Raw genomic sequence first — 18613 nt, 5'->3', positions numbered from 1 at the left:
TTTTTATTTGTAACCCTTGTTTCTCTTTTTGTAATGTTTCACAAAATTTTGTTGACTGGTCTGATTTTAATGATTATGTAAAATCATTTACAGAAAATACACGAGAGGAGGAAAAACTACATGTTTTTAAGCAATAGTTTGAGTTTTAGGGTATCATTCATTAAGATTGTTTTTATTGTGGTAACGTATATGTCGTATAAACTTTACTGTCTGGACCATTATTTTGAAGTCTAGAAGTGCTAAGTACATTCTCATAGTTGTGTTGTAAGTGCCATCTACTCTAGAACTTTTTCATCATCCATATTGAAATTTTACCTAGGAAGCCTAACCGCTCACTCTTCTTACCCCTGGTAAACCACTCTTTTGTGAATACTTTTCTTTTTTTTTTTTTAATGTGTACTTATTTTCATCTGTTTGAAAGGCTGTGAGTGAGAGAAAGATCTTCTACTGCAGATTCACTCACCAAATGCCAGATTGAATCCAGGAGCCAGAAGCTCCATCTGGGTCTTGCACACTTGAACTTCCTCCCCTACCACATATGCCATTTGGCTCAGGTCCCAAACTTAGCAAAGCTGTTTATGCCTTTCCTTCCTTAGATAGGATCTAGGGATCATGTTGCTGCCCTAGGATGGGCTGCATGGAGGTTTGTCCTGCCAGACTCACCCTCTCTCTGTCGCTCCAGTAGCTGCTTTCCACTCCTGAAGAGGGAAGATCTGGCCAATGTAGTTTTTCTCATCCACTCCTGTCTCCAGGAACATTTCATGGCTGAACATCTTGGGAGTCAGGGCAGTTGTGTAATGCCACACAGTGCACTGTGCTAGTTGGTACTACATTGAACCATAATGAAATATGCAAGTCTGTTTTGGAGAAGAAATTCTTTTTTTTTTTTTTTGCTTTTCAATTTATTCAATTTATTTGCATCCATAGTGATTTTTTTTATTATTAATTACATTGCATTATGTGACACAGTTTCATAGGCTCTGGGATTACCCCAACCCCTCCCCATATGTTTCCCCAATGGTAGATTCTCCACCTTTTTGCAGTATTACAGTTCAAATCCAGTCTTGCTTCTTTCATTGCAAGCATATACCAAGCATGGAGTCCAGCATCTTATTATCCAGATAAATTCAGTGGTTTCTTGGGGAGACCATCTCTGGTCTGAAGGCAGAGCTGGCAGAATATCATCCCGATCAATTAAAAGCCACAACATAACATCAACAGTAATTTACAACATTATGGAATTAATTGACATGGTATTGAGTAACCAATATGTTAAAAAATGCAAGTTCTTAACCACATCCTGTAACTACTTCATTGACATTTCAATTTTAGTTTATATACAACTGGCTTCTATACACCTTAAAATGGCTATAGGGTACTATTCAGCTGTCTTGTGTCTATTTTCATTTTAGTATTTAGCAGTTCACAGTGTTGAAGCATAATTTTGCTGAACTTGGCAGATTTTAGGGTAGTCTAAACTGGCTTATAACTCTAACAAGGCATATGTCAACAGTTGAAGTGCAGAACAGTTTTAGGAGGGGTGTGCAGAGAAATCTTCAATACCCTAGTGAGGAGTAACTAATCTTTGTGTCCTACCTAGTAAGGCATGTGTGAGTCCACGCTGACTGTTTCCTGTCTGATTCTAAGCTTTCCTTGTTGTTCTCTGTCTATCCTAATTTGTGTGGAGAAGAAATTCTTGCATGCTCTTAAAATGACAAAAGAACAATTGAAAGATAGACTTTCTGTATGTGGAAAGTCATATGAAAGTTCAGATTGTCAGAGTAATCAGAGCAAGCAAAGGCTAATTAAGGACAGGTTTCTGAGTGAAATATTAATATATCTTCCTATGCAAGACAGTGCCTTCAACTTCAGATGGGTGTTACTCCTGAGAATCAAAAAAAGTATTCTTTGTCTTATGGGTTTATAATAAATTTGATTTTTCCTGCAAAGCAAAATAAATGAATAAGCAAACAAAATTTGAATGTTTATTTCTAATTTATTCTTGAAGGCAAGCTAGTTAAAATTTACCTGTGTAAAATATTCTAGAGGACCAGACCCGGTTTGATGGCTCAGTGGCTAAATCGTTGTGTTGCAAGTGCCGGGATCCTGTATGGGTGCCAGTCTGTGCCCAAGCTGCTCTGCTTCCCTTCCAGCTCCTTCTTGGTGGTCTGGAAAAGCAGATGATGGCCCAAAGGCCTTGGAACACTGCACCTATGTGGGAGACCTGGAAAAAGCTCCTGGCTCCTGGCTTCAGATCAGCTCAGCTCTGGCTCTTGCAGCTGCTTGGGGAGTGAAGCAGCAGATGGAAGAACTTTCTGTTTCTCCTCTTTGTAAATCTGTCTTTCCAATAAAAATAAATGAATCTTTAAAATAATATTCTAAAGGACTGTTCTAGAGAAAACAGAGACTTTCTGTTTTTCTTGAGGAAGTTTTTAAGGCTTCTGTTGTCTTTGCTTTCCAGGATAACCCTATTGGCAACTGGGATGGGAGGTTTGACGGAGTCCAGCTGTGCAGCTTTGCCAGCGTGGAGAGCACCCTTCTCCTGCACATTAATGACATCATCCCAGGTGGGTCTTGTGTAGTGTCAAATGTGTATTATGTTAGGATGTAAGTATCTACGCTTCATGGAACATTTTTTTTGAAATTTTGCTTCAGTATTATGGAATTACTAAATGGAATGCGTTTCCACTTTCCTTTCCAGAAATATATGAACGTGAGGAAGTGTTTATACACTATCATTCTTTTTGTTTCTTTGACCATTATCCATGTTGAAGGGAGGAAGGAAATCCTGTTTGATAAGGAGAAAGGTCAGAGAATGTAATAAACTGTTACCTGTTTAAGTCAGAGTTTGGTTTAAGTGAGAAGCCTTAAAGCAGAAATGGTGAACGCGTCATGAAGATTGTTGCTGCAGGATGAAGGAGATCTGTTGTGTAATTTTCTGATGGTGTAATTGACCAGGCTTTGTGGTGCAGTCAGAAACTGATCAATCATCTTTACAACTTAAAACTTAACCAACCTTTTCTTTTACATTAAACAAGTAGCACGGAATGACTGACAAGTTTCCCTTGCTGGCCTGGTCTGCAGAGCCATCCCCCAGCTGTTAGCAGAAGGCTGGTGCAGCTCGTGCAAGCAGCCATGCAGCTTCTGACAGAGCTTTAGGCAACCCGAGTCAAACATCAGAAGGTCTGCAGGTAGACAGGAATGCACCACATTCTGATTTAAATGAGAGCTTGTGCCTTTTTACATTCTTGACAAATTTAGAAGGCAGGTCTTAAATGAATCCTATTTTACTGATATAAACCTGGGATGCAAATAGGACTAAGATCGAAGTAAGCGGTCGAGTTAGAATTCCCATCCAGCCCGGTCAGATTACAGAGCAGTGTTTCTTTCAGGCTCCCGTTGTGTAGACAGAGGATAGAAAACCACACTTTTCAGTCTTACATGTATTCTTGGGAGAATTGTTTCCATGGAGATATATTTTGTCTCTAAATCTATAAAAGCCGGATTTTACTATAGCAAGAATCAGAACAGAACAGACAAGCAGGATTGCTTTGCTCTCTGCTCCTGGTGGTTTTCCATTACTGCTAATCTTGACACAGAACTTTCCAGTTTCCCGTGGCCCCTTCTGGTTCGTGGTTTCTTTTCTCTTCTGGTGAAATGAAGGGGCTAATTAGTAGATGATCCCTAAATTTCCCTGTACCCTGCACTGAGTGTGTTTCCTGTATTCTTGTTGTTGTGGGAAGTGATACCTGCTTGCTTTTTGAAGATGGAAAATGCTTTCTACTTTAGCTTTTAGTTTTATAGCCAGAGTGCACGAATTTAGTTGGTGATTTGGGATTCAAATGGTAGCTTCATTTCAGTTTTGCTTTGTAAAAATATAATGTGCTTTGCTCTTTTTATTTCTTTAAAATCAGCTTTTAATTTCTTACAAATTAGATTCTTAGTTATTTCTTTGGTTCCCTTTGAAAAGAAATAGTTTACATCCAGGAAACTTGCTGTTTCATTGAACGATATTTAGTTTACTTTTTCATGCCTGTTTCTGGAGATAACACACTTTATTGATGTGTAAGTGGAAATGCTTACAGGTATTTTTAATAAATGATTGTTATTTAAAAAACAGTTTTATAAAAAGTTGTTCTTTGATTCAGATATTATTCAGCCCTGCCTTAGGCTTCTTTTAGATGTTGGGGAAATAATAATAAGCGAAACAGATTAGCATTTTTCCCATGGAACAGCCTTCATCCTACCAGGAGAGGACAGACAAGTAAACTTAGATAAGATGGTGAGAATGTAGAAATAAATGGGTAAACAAGGTAAGAGACAGGGAGCGGTGGCGTGGTGGGTTGGGTTTTCTGTTTTGTATGGGATAATCCCACACAAAGGCCACGCGAGATTCCAGGCAGGTGCCATGGCTTCAGCCAGCGTGGCCAGTTTACCCAGTAACAGGAGTTGGTTGTGGCCGCGGCAGACTGACTCAGAAGAAGGAGGGACAGGTGAGGAGTGGCTGCTGAAACAGAGCCAAGCAGGCTAGTGCATAAATTCTTGGCTTTTACTCTGATGGAGTTGGGGAGCCATCAGAGGGTTCTGAGTAAAGGAAAATTGAACCTGAATTTACCTTTTAAAAATGGTTGCTTGTGAAGAGGTGATATGGGAGTGTTGTGGTGCGTTGAGTCAAGCTGCTGCTTGGGACACAGGCATCTGCTCCACACCTCCTGCCCAGCTTCCTGCTAACACACCCGAGAGGCAGTGGATGATGGCTCCAGTGTTCCGGTTCCTGCTGTCCACACGGGACACCCAGGTGGAGTTCCTGCGTCCTGGCTTCACCTTGGCCTGTCCTTGGTTGTTGCAGACATTTGGGAGAGTGAAATAGCGGTTGAACTCTGTGTCTCTCTCATTTTATTTTTCAAATTAAGAGGGAAAAGAGATTATATGAAATTCAGAAAAAGGGAGTCTATTTTTTTCTCCTTGGTTTGAAAAGCAGAGTGGCAGGTGGTTTTCATTTGTAGTTAGTTTCCGAGTATAAGTAGGGCCGAATGGCTTCCCATATGTTTATGGAACTTTTATGTTTCTCTTGCTTAGCACCTGTTTGTGTCTTTTGCCTGTTTTTCTGCTAGTTGTTTGATTCATAAGTTCTCTATTTAGAAATTTTTAATAAAATACTATAAAATATTTTATTATGAAGTTTCAAACACACTGAGAAGTGAAAAAAATGTATCCCAAGCATCCCTACCCCTGCCCTCTGGTGTCCATGATCGTCTTCTGTCCTTCCGTCTCTGTGTCCATGCACTCGTTATCTTTTGAATGTATTTTAAAGTAGGTTACAGATATCAGGACACTTCTAGACACATTAGGCTATGTGGATATATGTATTTAGGGTTTGAGACCTAGTCCTACATGTAATGATGCACATTGTATTATTTGAACTTTGATGAATAGATTCTCAAATTTGAAACTCTACCAAGTTATTCAAATAATTTTAGTAAGAAATACATTCTGCTATCTCCAAGTTTTTTGAAAGGTACATTAAAGCATCTTGTTTCGTGTTTCCATGCTTGCCTCCTTCACTGCGATTGCCCACTCACCCCACCCCTGCTTCTCAGTGGTAACCACTTGCGTTAGTTCTTTAGATATCTTTGTACAAATGCATAAGTGCGTAGAAACATGTATTCTTGTTCCCCCTTTTGAAATAAAAGCATATCATGTACACCATCCTGACTTTTGTTTTATTCTCTTCATTTTTTTATGTTTGTGTTCTTTATAAGTCTAGTTCTTTTTTTTTTCAGGATGGTATAATTTTCTATTGCATTGAGGAAAATTTTCATAATCTATTTAACCAGTTTTCTGTTGGCGGATATTTGGATTATGTCTGAACCTCTACTTTTTCCAAACAATGCCTCTGTAGCCTTGTGGGTAAATTTGTCCACATTGCTAGAGTATCTGCAGGATGAAGTGGGGTTGTTGGGTGCGTGAGTGCAGGCATGTAGGTTGGTCTGAACATGGCTCATCGCTTTCTCTGCTGGATTTATACAGTTTATACGGCTGTCAGCAGAATACAAGCTTCACCAGGAGAGTATATGGTGAATTTTTTTGTTCTGTTGAATAGGTGAGAAATGTGTTTCATTAGTTCCATTTCTCTGATGAGTGATGCTGAATATCTTTTCACGTGATTAAGAACCACTTTTCTTTCTCTTTCTGTGAACTATTCTTCCATTCTTTTGTATGTGTTGTCAGTTTTTTATCACCAGTTTCCTTATGTGTTAAGGAGGCAAGCTTTTTAGTACAAGGTGAAGGCGTGCCTCATTCCTCAAACCCCGATTGTCATTTGCCTTTTCTTGTGTGTGTGGTTGCTGTTTGTTTTTCATGGTAGCAAAATAGGCATTGCAAGAGTTCTCATTTGCACTGAGTGTAGGGTTCCGTGGCGGTGAGCACCTTGTCGTGTTGGGCCACCGTCACTGTTATCTGTTCGTTGACATTGTACATCCAGCTGAGTCTACCACCATGCAACAGCTCCCCTTGTCTCCCATCCCTCCCCCCACCAGCCTCTTTGCTTTACTCTGTCCCTGTCTATCTGCCTCTCTCCGCCCGTATTTCAGCCCTGCATTGTTCTTAATGATCTTTATCGTCTTATGTTTTAATATTAGTAACACTTGTCCTCTCTCAATAATTGGAGTTTTCCTACCCTGAGCTATCCTCTGTAAGCATGACAGTTTTGCTTTTCCGATTTGATTCTGTAATCCATCTAGATTTTATTTTTTTGTAGGCTCTAAGACCTTAGTGCAAATACCCAAGTTGATCTGCCATGGTTGTAGCATAGATCAAGTTTCTGCATATGCACGAGAGTACTTCAAAAAACGTTGTGGAAAACGGAAATAAAAGATAGCAATTTTGGAGCAAAGAATTCTCTTTGTGGGCTCTGTTCTTTCCTTACATGAAGGCCTCCTAGCCTGCAGTTTCATAGCTGAAGAAGTCCTTACAGCTGGGAAAACACATTTCCTTGGTTTTTAATGAGTGCCTTGACTGTTACCGACCCTTGGCCTCTCATTGCTAACTATCAGCTTCTCAAATATTGCGCTAGAGTTCCATTAGGATTTTAATTGGAATTGCAATTAATCTGTGAAGCAGTTGGAGAATTGACATTAAAGTTTCTAATGCATGAGCTTTGTAGTGTGTTCTTTTATTAATCTCCTTTTAGTAAAATGTTATATTTTCTCCCCGAAGGGTTTGCATCCAGTAGGATGCAATATGAAGTAAAACATATTTTGTAACAGTGTTTACAGATGTCTAGAAATACAGTTGCTTTTTAAAAAGTTTTATTGAGGTCTCATTTCACATTCTTCACAATTCATTAAAGTGTGTAACTTAATATAGCTTAGTGTGCTCATTGGTATGTAAAATAGAATTGTAGATATGTAAAAAATAAAAAATCTTTATCGCCTTGAAAGGAAACCCTGTACCTTTCCTCAGACACTCCTCTCTTTACTCTCCTTAGTCCTGGGCAACAGTCTTTCTCCTTTTGGATGTTTGCTTTTTCTGGATAGTGCATATACATTGAATCATATCATATATTTGTGTCTTGGGACTGGACTGTTTCACATAGCATAATGTGATAAGGTTCATTTATGTTACAGCATGTATTTCGGTGCCTAAATAATGCTCTACTGTGTGGATTTACCAGATTTTGTTGAGTTGTTTCATCTTTTGGCTGGAATGAACATTTAAGGGCAGATTTTCTGTAGGCATATGTTTTTCTTGGAAAACAGACTTGGAGATGCACAAATGGCTAGCAGTGTATAAGTGTTCTGATTTCCCCAGATCTTGGCCAATACCATTTTAGCCCATCCAGGGTAAAGTGGTATCTTAGTTGGCTTATATGGACCAATTTTTGTTTTAAAGTCATAAGAATTGCTTAGAATTTATCTACTTGTTACTTTTTAGTAGCCAGTCATCATTATATGCAAGTAATAACAATTTTGCTTTTTTTTAACCTTGCATCTTTTTGTTTGAAAAAAAAAAGGCTTCTTATTCTCTAACCTAAAGCCATTAAATAGAATATTGGATACAAGTAGTCGTGAGTGGCATTTTGTTTTGTTTCTGATCTTAAAGGGTGTACTGTCAGTGTTCCACTGTTAAATTCAGTGTTTGTCACAGGATTTTACTGGTGTAGTGGCCATTCATCAGGTTAGACAACTTACCTGCTAGGAAGTTTTCTAGAACAGATGTTGAATTTTATCATTTTTCCTTTGTTAAAATAATCTTACCCTTTTCTCTGTTGAAATAATCTGCTTTTCTTTTTAATCTATTAATTTTGTAATATGAAGTCAAATTGATGCAAATTCCACCTTCATCATGATTCATACTTTGCTTGGTCCAGTTTGCTAGTATTTGCATGTTGTTTTTAAAAACTGTGCTCACGGAAAATATCAACCTGTAATTTTCCTCTTTTACTTTCCTTGTTGGGTTTGGAATCCTATATCTCATAAAGTGCATAGGGTAATTTTGTTTTGTTTTGTTTTGTTTTGTTTGGAGTTTACCTAAGATTAGAATCACCTGTTCCTTGACTATTTAGTAAAGCTACTGTTCCTGGGAATATTTAACTGCTGATTTATATGTTCCTAACCTTTCTATTTCTTTTTTGGGAGTCTTTTGTAAATTTTAGTTTTTCTAAATATATCCATTTTATATCAGTGTCAGGGGTTTTTTTTGTTGTTATTACATTATTCATAAAATACTCTTGTTTTTGATCCTTCTCAGAAGTACCTGCAGTTAAGTTTCTATTTTCATGCAGTATATTGTAGTGCCCTGGGTTTTTTGTTTCTGTTTTTGTTTGTTTAAGAGAAAATGTCAACTTCATCAGTAATTTTTTTTTCTAAAGATTTATATATTTCCATTCGAAAGTCAGATATACAGAGAGCAGCAGAGACTGAGAGGAAGATCATGTGTCCGCCGACCCACTATCCAAGCGACCAGAATGTCCTGTCCCGAGCTGATCTGAAGCCAGGAGCTTGGAGCCCACTCTGGAACTCCCATGTGGGTGTAGGGCCCCAAGGTGTTGGGCCATCCCTGACTGCCTTCCCAGGCCAGAAGCAGGGAGCTGGATGGGAAGCAGGGTCGCCAAGATTAGAATCAGTGCTCACCTGGGATCCTGGCACATGCAAGGTGAGGACCCTAGCTGCTAGACCACTGTGCTGGGTCCCACCAATAATATTTTAAAGATTTGTTTCTCTGGAAGACAGAACAGACAGCAAAGAGGAGAGGAATATTGTTAGGGAGGTATATTGTTAGGGAGCTGAATTGGAAGTGGAGCAGCTTGCACGAGGCCAGTGGCGCAATGGATAACACGTCTGACCACGGAAGTGGAGCAGCCAGGACATGAACTAGCGCTGAGGTGGGATGCCGATATCACAACTGGCAGCTCACCTGGCAGTGCCACTCACCTTTTCTGTCTTGTTTGTCAGTCTTACCGAAGTTCTCACTTGTACTATTTCAGCAAACCAACTTGTAGCTTTCCTAATAGTTTCTAGATATATTTATTTACTATTTCAGCAATTTTTGAGTTTTTTGCTTCTTGATTTGTGTTCCTTTGACTTTTTGGGTATTATGATTTCTCTGATTCCTAAAATTTGGATGCTTAGCTTACTAGTTTTCAGTCTTTTTTTTTCTGAATGTAAAGTATCCAAAGTTGTGGATTATTTCAACATACCTGCCTATTTTGCATTCTGCGCAATTAGATTTGTAGTTACTTTGTTATTAATTTTAAAGTATTTTAAAATTTCTTTCAGGATCTTAAAAGATTTAACCCGAATTATACTTTTCATTTTTCTCTTCTTTACTCAGTTGCATTATAGTCAGAGAAAATAATGTTAATCCTTTGAAACTGTTTGAGGAGCTGTTGTTGTGGTGTTGTGAGTGAAGCTGTAATACTGGCATCCCATATGAGCGCTGGTTCAAGTCCTGGCTGTCCCACTTGGATCCGGCTCTCTGCTCAGAGGCCCTAGTGCTTGGGCCACTGCCACCCACATGGAAGACATCCATAGAGTTTAGGCTTCTGGCTTTTAGCCTGACCATGTCCTGGGTGTTGGCAGCCTTTTCAGAAAGTGAGTCAGCAGATAGAAGAGCTATCTCTCCATGTAATTTTGCCTTTCAAATAAATGAATTGATGTTAAAGGAGGAACGTTTATTCGAGAGACAGCGGACTCCCATGTGCTGACTCAGCCTCCCAGTGTCAGCTGTGGCCATGGCTGGGCTGCAGCTGGAAAAAGCAAATGGAGGGATTTCCTTGGGGAGGTGTGATGAAATTTATGATTAGCTTTTATTTTTACAGTCCATTGTTGTTTGAGATATGGTCTGCTTTTTAACCATGTAGCTTGCTCTGTTTTTGTCCTTTGTGTTACTGAAGGTTTGACAGCCTGAGATGATTTTGCCCACAGTGGCTATTTGGCTCTCTCTTGATACAGTTTTGATCATTACCTGGGCACCTAGTGGGTGGAGACCAGAGATTGCCCTAAACATCTACCATGCACAAGGTAGCCCCCATGCCACCGGGTATTCAGGAGGTCGGTAGGGCTGGGGCTGGGAGTGGCACAGATCTTACTGTGTGTGCTTGCTGGATGGCTAAGGGAAAATCCCTTGCAAATGTTTCCTGCGTTATTTACCCAGTCTGGCTATTATGTTCCTCCAGAATCACATGGATAAGCCCAGCGCCTTTTGCCTTACCCGGTGAAGCATGCTGATGGGTTTCCTTTCCTTTGGTGTTTTCTGAATTTCCACAGGGTGTTTTGCAGTTTAAATCTGGGATATTTTACTTTAAATGCAACTTATTTTTTGACCTGTCTTAATTGGGTTTGTTTGGCATGTTTCACAATTGCATCTCATTTATTATATTGGATAATTTGAGAGACTAGTGAAATCATTAGGTTAGTATTGTAATTTAAGAAAGAGGTACCTGAACTATGAGGTTGACTTATGTATAATTGATTGCATTTTCCCCAGTGTTATGGAATAAAGATCTGAGGTGATTTCTTCCTCGCCACCCCGCCCCCGCCATCTGCCCGTAGAGTGGGATTTCCTCCTGTCCACTGTGCCATATCTCAATTTGGTTTGAAATGTAAATTGCCTTGGGTTTCCACAGCAGTACATAAAAAGGAAACCAAAGGATGAAAGCTTCCATTTCTATTTTTCCTGTGATGAAACTATCACCTGACAAGGAATTCTTTGCAGTTTGTGTTTGTCTTTAAAACACTTAGAATTACAGTTTACTTAAATGATATGATAGAATTAAAATTACACAAACTAGTTGCCTGAGACTCTCGGGAGTCTCTTGTCAAGCATCCTTTGATCTTGTGCATCAGGAGTTCCCAGGCCTCCACGGCTGACGGCTGACTGTCTACAGTGGAGAGAAAGGAAGCGAATTCCGCCTGATATTCATCAACCCTGAATAGAAGATAATTAAGAATGATACCAGCTCTTAAGCATAACACACAAATTACACTTATTTGCTAACAAAATAAAGCTTGCAAATAGACCTTAAGAACTAAAGTTGTTTAAATGAAAATTAATTTAGCTTATTTGAATGCGCCTGCATTGAATTTCATGTCATCATTAACACCCTTTTCTTGAGGAGAAAAAAAGTCACAGTGTTTCTAAGAGAAGCACTAGTTTTTCTTTCTTACCCAATTACCTTCATTTGTAGGGTAAAATTAATATATTTCTAGCATTTAAAAAAAAAGGCTGTTTTTGGAACAGTGGAACAGCTGGCGAGAATAGGGATGGCTTCTTCAGTTGGCTGCTTGCTGTTGCTGGCTAAGAGTGGATACCTGGAACTGAGAGGAGCAGAGAGGTTTTTGTTTATAAACATTTTTCTTCTTCCCATGTGTTCCCAAATGATTAAAAGCACTAAGCTGTCTAATTTGACTTTATGTTCAAGTTTTTGAAGTTGTGTGATGAAGCATTATCAATTAATGCGACCCCTGAATAATACAGTTCTGCATTTCTAGTTCATGCTGTCAGCTTGTGGGGTTTGGAAGTGCGGTGCTATTTGCTTTCATGTGGTCATTTAGGTGGCCAGAGTTCTATTTTCTAAAAATAGTTGTCTTTATTGTTTGAAAGAGAGAATGAGAGAGAGAGAGGGGATGAGAATGGAAGGAGCTGAGGTCTACAGTGGCTGGCTCTCCTGAAGCCTGCAGTGCAGTAGCCAGGGCTGGGCTGGGGGAAGCCAGAAGCCTGGAACTCAGCGGGGACTCCCAAAGAGACCCAGGCACACAGCCATCATTGCTACACCCAGCGTGCAAATGAGCAGGAAGCTGGACTTGGGAGCAGGGCCAGGAGTCAAACCCAGGCTCTGACATGGGATGCGGAGTTCCAACTGGCATCTTAACTTCCGTGCTAAACTGCATTGAATTTTGAGGATTCGTTCTACATTCTGAAAGCAAGCTCTTTATCATGATTTGTAGAGATTTGTGATTATTACAGACTTGCAAGCAAAGAGAAATCCTGTTTATTCTTTAGCCAGTTGTCACAATGGTATCACCTTATCAAACTTTGGGGCAGCATCACAGCCAGATTGACACTGACATGGTCAAGATGCAGACATTCCTCTCAGTACAAGGATACCTTATATTGTCCTTTTATTGCCACATATTTTCTCTCATCTCTTTCTTAACCTCTTACAGCCATTAATCAGTCCTTCAGTTCTGTAATGTTGTCAGTTCAAGAGTATTAGGTCTACTGGAGCCTGCACTGTGGCACAGTGAGTTTAACTGCCACTTTTGACCTCAGCATCCCTCATATCCTTCCTTTCCATGTTTAAACCCAAGTTTGAGTGGTGGCTGCTCCACTTCTGATCAGTTCCCTAACCATGTGCCTGGGGAAGCAGTAGAGAGAGGATGACCTGTGTGACCCATGTGGGAGTTCCAGATGGTGTTCCTGACTCCTGGCTTTGGTCTAGTCCAGGTTATGACTGCCATTTGGGAAGTGAATAAGCAGATGGAATATCTTTCTTTGTCTCTCTTCTTTCCATCATTTTGCCTTTCAAATAAATAAACCTTTAAAGAAGTATCATATACATAAAATTGTGCAGTATATAATCTTTTAAGTTTGGCTTATCTTCAGCAACAATTCTTGTTATTATATATGTCAATGGTTTGCTCTTTCTTATTGCTGATAATTACTTCCTATTAGATGTACCATTATTTAACTGTTTACCCATGTGATTTGTGGCATTGATCAACACTCCAGGCTGTTTTTTTTTTAAAGATTTATTTTTATTATTTTTTATTGGAAAGACGGATATACAGAGAGGAGAGACAGAGAGGAAGATCTTCCGTCCGATGATTCACTCCCCAAGTGAGCCGCAACGGCCGATACTATGCCGATCCGAAGCCAGGAGCCTCTTCCGGGTCTCCCACGCGGGTGCAGGGTCCCAAAGCTTTGGGCTGTCCTTGACTGCTTTCCCAGGCCACAGGCAGGGAGCTGGAAGGGAAGCGGGGCTGCCGGGATTAGACCCGGTGCCCATATGGGATCCCGGGCGTGCAAGGCGAGGACCTTTAACCACTTGCGCCACCGTGCCGGGCCCGGTCTCTTGGATTTTTAAAAATTTGTTTTATTATTTCTTTGAAAGATTTATCCACTTGGAGGCCAGTATTATGACATATGACATATTATGACATATGGATGCCAGTTTCAGTTCCAGCTGCTCTGCTTTTTCATCCAGGTCCCTGCTAAAGTGCTTGGGGAAACAGCTGAAGATGCCCCAAATGCTTGGGCCCCTGTACCCCTCTAAGAGTCAAGGATGGAGTTCCAGGCTCCTGGTGTTAAGCTGCACCAGTCCTGGATGTTGTGGCCATTTGGGAGGTAAACCAGTAGATGAAAGCTCAACCTCTAGTTCTCAACCCTAGCACTGTGCCTTTCAAATAAATAATTGATTCTTTAAAAAGGCAAAGTGACAGAGAAAGAAAAAGATCTTACATCCTCTGGTTCACTGTTCAAGGGCCTGCAAGGGCCAAGGCACAGCCAGGCTGAAACCACGAGCCTGGAACTCCTACAAGTTTCCCCTGTGAGTGACGAGGAGCCCAAAGACTCAGGCCATTTTCCATTACTTTCCCTGTCATTTTAGGGAGTTGAAATTATTTTCCATTCATCAATTTATATACTATATTTTGGGTACTTTTCCCAGTGACTAAGATTTTCTTTCCATAGTTGCTCTCAGTGGTAATAACAAAATGAACTTGAAAGTGTCAGTATATAGTTACTGTTTTACTTTATCACTTAGCCAAAATCTGCTCAATAAGCATCCTTTTTGAGTTAAAGTATTATCCCAGTATTCCATCATTTCCAGAGTGTTTAAGATTTAGTTTAATAGTATGAGGATACTTGGAAAAGCTCATGGAAAAAAAATTTTTTTTTTGCCCCCAAATAAATGTCTTTTAGTTTTATTTTCTCATGAGCTTTTGAAGTGTCCTGGTGCGTTCCTTGATTTTCCTACCCCTGGAAAGAAGTTACCAAGCCTCTTTATCCATGCTTAATCCAGTATGATTGCCTTTCCCTTCCCCCCACTAAATTCCTTTTCTCTTGTGTTTGAATAGTATAAATTTTCTTTCTTTTTTTTCTTTCTGTCCTCAAAATTCCGCTGTGCGTGACAATCATTTTGCTGATATGCAGCTTTATCAGGTAGGACTCCTACGTGTCATGTTGGACTCCCAAGTTGTGTTGTGGAACTTTCCAGGGGACAAGCTGTCCACCCTGACTCTCGTACGTTGGCTTGATCTGTCTGAAATCTTGTGAATGCTGTTGGGCTTTTAAAGGCATATATACCTCAACCTCAAGGGCATGCTTGCCAAATTTGTTATGCTTCTATTTGAAAATGAAATATTTAAGTGTTTTCTTCAAAAATATTGTTGCTTTATGTCTCCGGCTTTCTCTAATATTGATCTGTCTATAGTTCTGTATGTTGTCTTGTTTATATGAATAAGTGCTTATAAATACATCAGTGCTATTCCGAACATTCATGTATGTTTTTTGTGTGTATATCCTTTACCGCAAAACATATTCTCGACTATGCATTTTTTCCAAAATATAATCCCATGAAAATATGTTAATCTGAGATGCTGGGTCGAATAGCACAAAAAATGGTATAAGTTCCCTCGACCTTTCTTGAGAGATTCAGCAGACACATTAGCATATTAGAGCTGTTGCTTTTATGCAGTATAGAAATTGTTTATCTGTGTTTATCTCAGCATCTTACAGAAATAAGTGAGTACAGAACACTTTGTAATGCCCAAGGGTGTTCTGGGAAAGGTTTCCAACAACTGTGAAGAGGTCTTTTCTTGCAGTATTTTAAGCCCTAAAATGGCCTACAAGTGAGTAAATTTTGGACACTTGAGGCGTCTGGCTAACCTGTACTCGGCTTGTGTTCACTGGTGAAAGTGCCTCTTGAAGCAGGGCGTTGGTTTCCTCACCTTCTGGTGGCCTCTAAGAAGAAGTTTGAAAACTGTAGCAATCTGGTTTTTTATTGGAAAGTTATGTTTTGTTTTTTTTTATCATTGTTTAATTATTGTTTCTCTTTCACAAAATTTGCTCTTATATTTAAAAAACATATTTATTGTTTCAGATAGCATGACACAGGAAAGGAGACCTCCCAAACTTGCCTTTATGTCCAGAGGTGTTGGGGACAAGGGTTCATCCAGTCATAGTAAACCAAAGGCTACAGGTATGAATCTGTAGGGTACGACCCTTCGTAATTTATGTGATACCTGATTTGCCATGCTATTAAAATATGAGTTATTGCTCTATGACATATATGTAGACTTATTTTAGACATTTTTAAGAGTTTATGAATTTTATAAAGAAAAGTCTTATATAGATGTTATTGTTTAAGAGTTTCCAACATTTCTTACCTGATGAAAAGTTTCTTGTGGACTTGTGACTTTTGCTGGTCCATAATCAGCTTAATTTTGAAGCTGATTTGTGTATATAGCTTGCAATTACAACTGTGTAAAATACTCCTGTGTAGACAGAAAAATACAGAATAAAGTATACATGAGATTAATTGTGTGGATTTTGCTTATCACACATGGCACAGATTAAATTTCCAACTGTTTAGTGGAACTTTTTGTCTCTCTTCCGGAAGCTATTCCCAGTCTGTGTGCAGTCCACAGCTTTGTCGTTATTGTTACTTCAGATTTATACGAAGATAGTCATACATACCAAATAGCTTACTTAAAAAGTTTAAAGTTGATTTTTGTTTGTCCATCAGTTATGGGTTAGGAGAAGAATATGTTTTCCTTATTTATCTAGTGAATAAAACTATTAAAACTTGTTTAAAAGGAAATTGTAAGAAATATGTGATGTCAGGCCCTTGGAGATGAGACTTGGAATTAATTGTAGGATATTTAAGGTGATAGTGTGTTCCATGTTAACATATAGTTGTCTATAGGGTAGCTCAAGCTTGTTGCCCTCTCTTAAATATGACTAGCCTTGGTGTGCTAATTATGTTGTAGCAGATCTTAGATACAGGTATTGAGTTCAGTGTTTTAAATGAGAAAACAACAACAACAACAATAATAAACCCTCAGTTACAGTGTGGGTTCTGGATACTCAGCTGCTCTCTGCTGTGCAGTTTTTCTTAGGTTATACTGAAGCAGGCCACGGTCTCTGAGTACCCACAACACAGTAACTCTCTTATTGGGTAAATCGGATATGTAAGAAGTCGGACTGCTTTAGCTGTTTAGTGATTAACCAGTTCAGAATGTTTATCCTTACGTCTTTTTAAACTGAATTTATACCTTGATTTGTATATAGCATTTGAAAAGTTTTAATTCTAAAAAGAACCATTTTGAAATGCAGTCATATGGCACTAAACAATGGGGATATATTCAGAGAATGCATTGTTAGGCAGTATATTTGTGATGTGAAAGTCATTGAATGAACTTACACAAATACAATGGAAATGCCGTAGCAGTTACAGTCAGATGTAAAGTAGAATGTTGCTATATGGCATACAACTTTAATAGTTGAAATTTGTGAACTAGCAGCTTCATCACATGAAACTGGGGAAAGATGATTTTTGACACTTAGAAATGAGCTTCAGCACAGGTAATGAGTTCTAAAAAGGGGTTTATTTAAAGATAAAATGTGCCTGCCTTAGTGCTGTTTCCCTCCTGTATTGACTCTGGATGAGAAGAACCTGTTACATTGCCAGAATGGTTACCAAGATTTTAAAAACTGAAGATAATGAGAAAATATACTGTGTTTGTATCCATCTATTGGTTATATGAACTGTTGTTAATATCACATGCTTTATTTCTCATATTAAAAAAAAAAACACCTTTCACAACATATTGACTTTAATTTTAAGAGGAACTTTTCTTGTTCCATAGGATCTACCTCAGAGCCTGGAAATAGAAACAGATCTGAATTATTTTATAACCTAAATGGGTCTTCTGTTGACTCACAACCACAGTCCAAATCAAAAAATGCATGGTACATTGATGAAGGTAATCTATTACTTTAGTGTTTTTTTTTTCTTTAAATAATGATCCTCTTTTTCACTCATCAGAGAAAATGACTTTTTCACCAGTTTTTGTAGTTTTTAGAAATAGAATGAGCAGAAAATTCTTTTACTATTTCTGGCTGTAATATTGCATACAATTTAAACTGCAGAATCACGGAGCATTTAAAAATGTGTTTGCAGTTTGATCTCTCCCCTTAACTGATCCATGCAGAGGAGAGGCTGTTTAGAATCGGAGACTCTGCTGTCTGTGTCCTTCTCAACTTCTTTATAGAGTACTCCCTTTTAAAAACTCTGTCTTCCTTTGTTTCCGGGATCATTTTCTTCAGGCTGATTCTTTTCTTTGTTGATCTGTTAAACGACTGTTTATTGAGTACACCCTGTGTGCCAGGCATTCTTCCAGGCACAGAGATTACAGTGGCACAGAGAAGTAGACATAGCCCTTGCCCCTTTTGAGTTTAAATCAGGTGGTTAAGATAGACATGATTTAAGCAATGACTGAGCCTGCTAATGGTGATGAGCCTAATGATTAGCCTGCTAATCACTGAGCATCACAATGGTGAGGATGCAGAAGAGCACAGCTTTTGATGTACTTCGGTGGGGTTACTTCAGGGTGCTAGAATGATTCACTGAGATAGTGACCTGTGCCTAGGTTTGTTACAGGAGTGGAAGGGAGCAGAAGACACTTTTAGACAGAGAGAATGGTGATTGTAAAGGCCTGATGGGGGAACGTGTGATGTTCCAAGGTCAATGAAGAACCAGAGGACCTGGAACACAGAGAGGGGAATAGCATTTTCTCCAATGAGAATGGAGAGACAACAGAACCAGGCCACATGAAGCCTGGAGTGCTCCGTGGAAGGAAATAGGGAGCTGCTGAAGGGTTTTCAGTAAAGAATGCTATAACTAAGCTTGTCTTTTCAAAAGATCATCCTGGCTGCAGGACAGACAGTGAATTCAAGTGGGAACTGTGTGAATGCGAGGACGTTATTGGATCCTGTGGCAGGTCCCAGTAATAGATTATAGTAGCTGGGACTATACATGGGGAAGAAAGGGAGAGGAGTGGATGGAAAGAAGAGAATCGAAAGGACAGACCAAAAAAGTGAGAATCAA

General features: G+C 39.2%; 1 protein-coding gene across 8 annotated transcripts in view; it reads left to right on the top strand.

The window, feature by feature from the left end:
• LOC121166774 (ubiquitin carboxyl-terminal hydrolase CYLD) overlaps positions 1-18613 on the top strand; it is a 54209-nt gene that overhangs the window by 10550 nt on the left and 25046 nt on the right. For 6 of the 8 annotated variants that reach the window (XM_040996057.1, XM_040996053.1, XM_040996058.1 and 3 more), the window contains 4 exons: positions 2462-2567; positions 14656-14664; positions 15605-15703; positions 17373-17489. In XM_040996057.1, the coding sequence (XP_040851991.1) occupies positions 2462-2567; positions 14656-14664; positions 15605-15703; positions 17373-17489 (331 nt within the window). The remainder of the gene's footprint in view (positions 1-2461; positions 2568-14655; positions 14665-15604; positions 15704-17372; positions 17490-18613) is intronic. The other 2 variants (XM_040996059.1, XM_040996060.1) reach the window with 2 other exon arrangements.

The sequence above is a fragment of the Ochotona curzoniae genome, unplaced genomic scaffold (genome assembly GCF_017591425.1).
Source record: "Ochotona curzoniae isolate NIBS_2020 unplaced genomic scaffold, NIBS_Ocur_1.0 patch224, whole genome shotgun sequence".
Classification (NCBI taxonomy): Eukaryota; Metazoa; Chordata; class Mammalia; order Lagomorpha; family Ochotonidae; genus Ochotona; species Ochotona curzoniae.
Note: the sequence above shows the minus strand (reverse complement) of the source record. Positions and strands in the feature narration are given on the sequence as shown.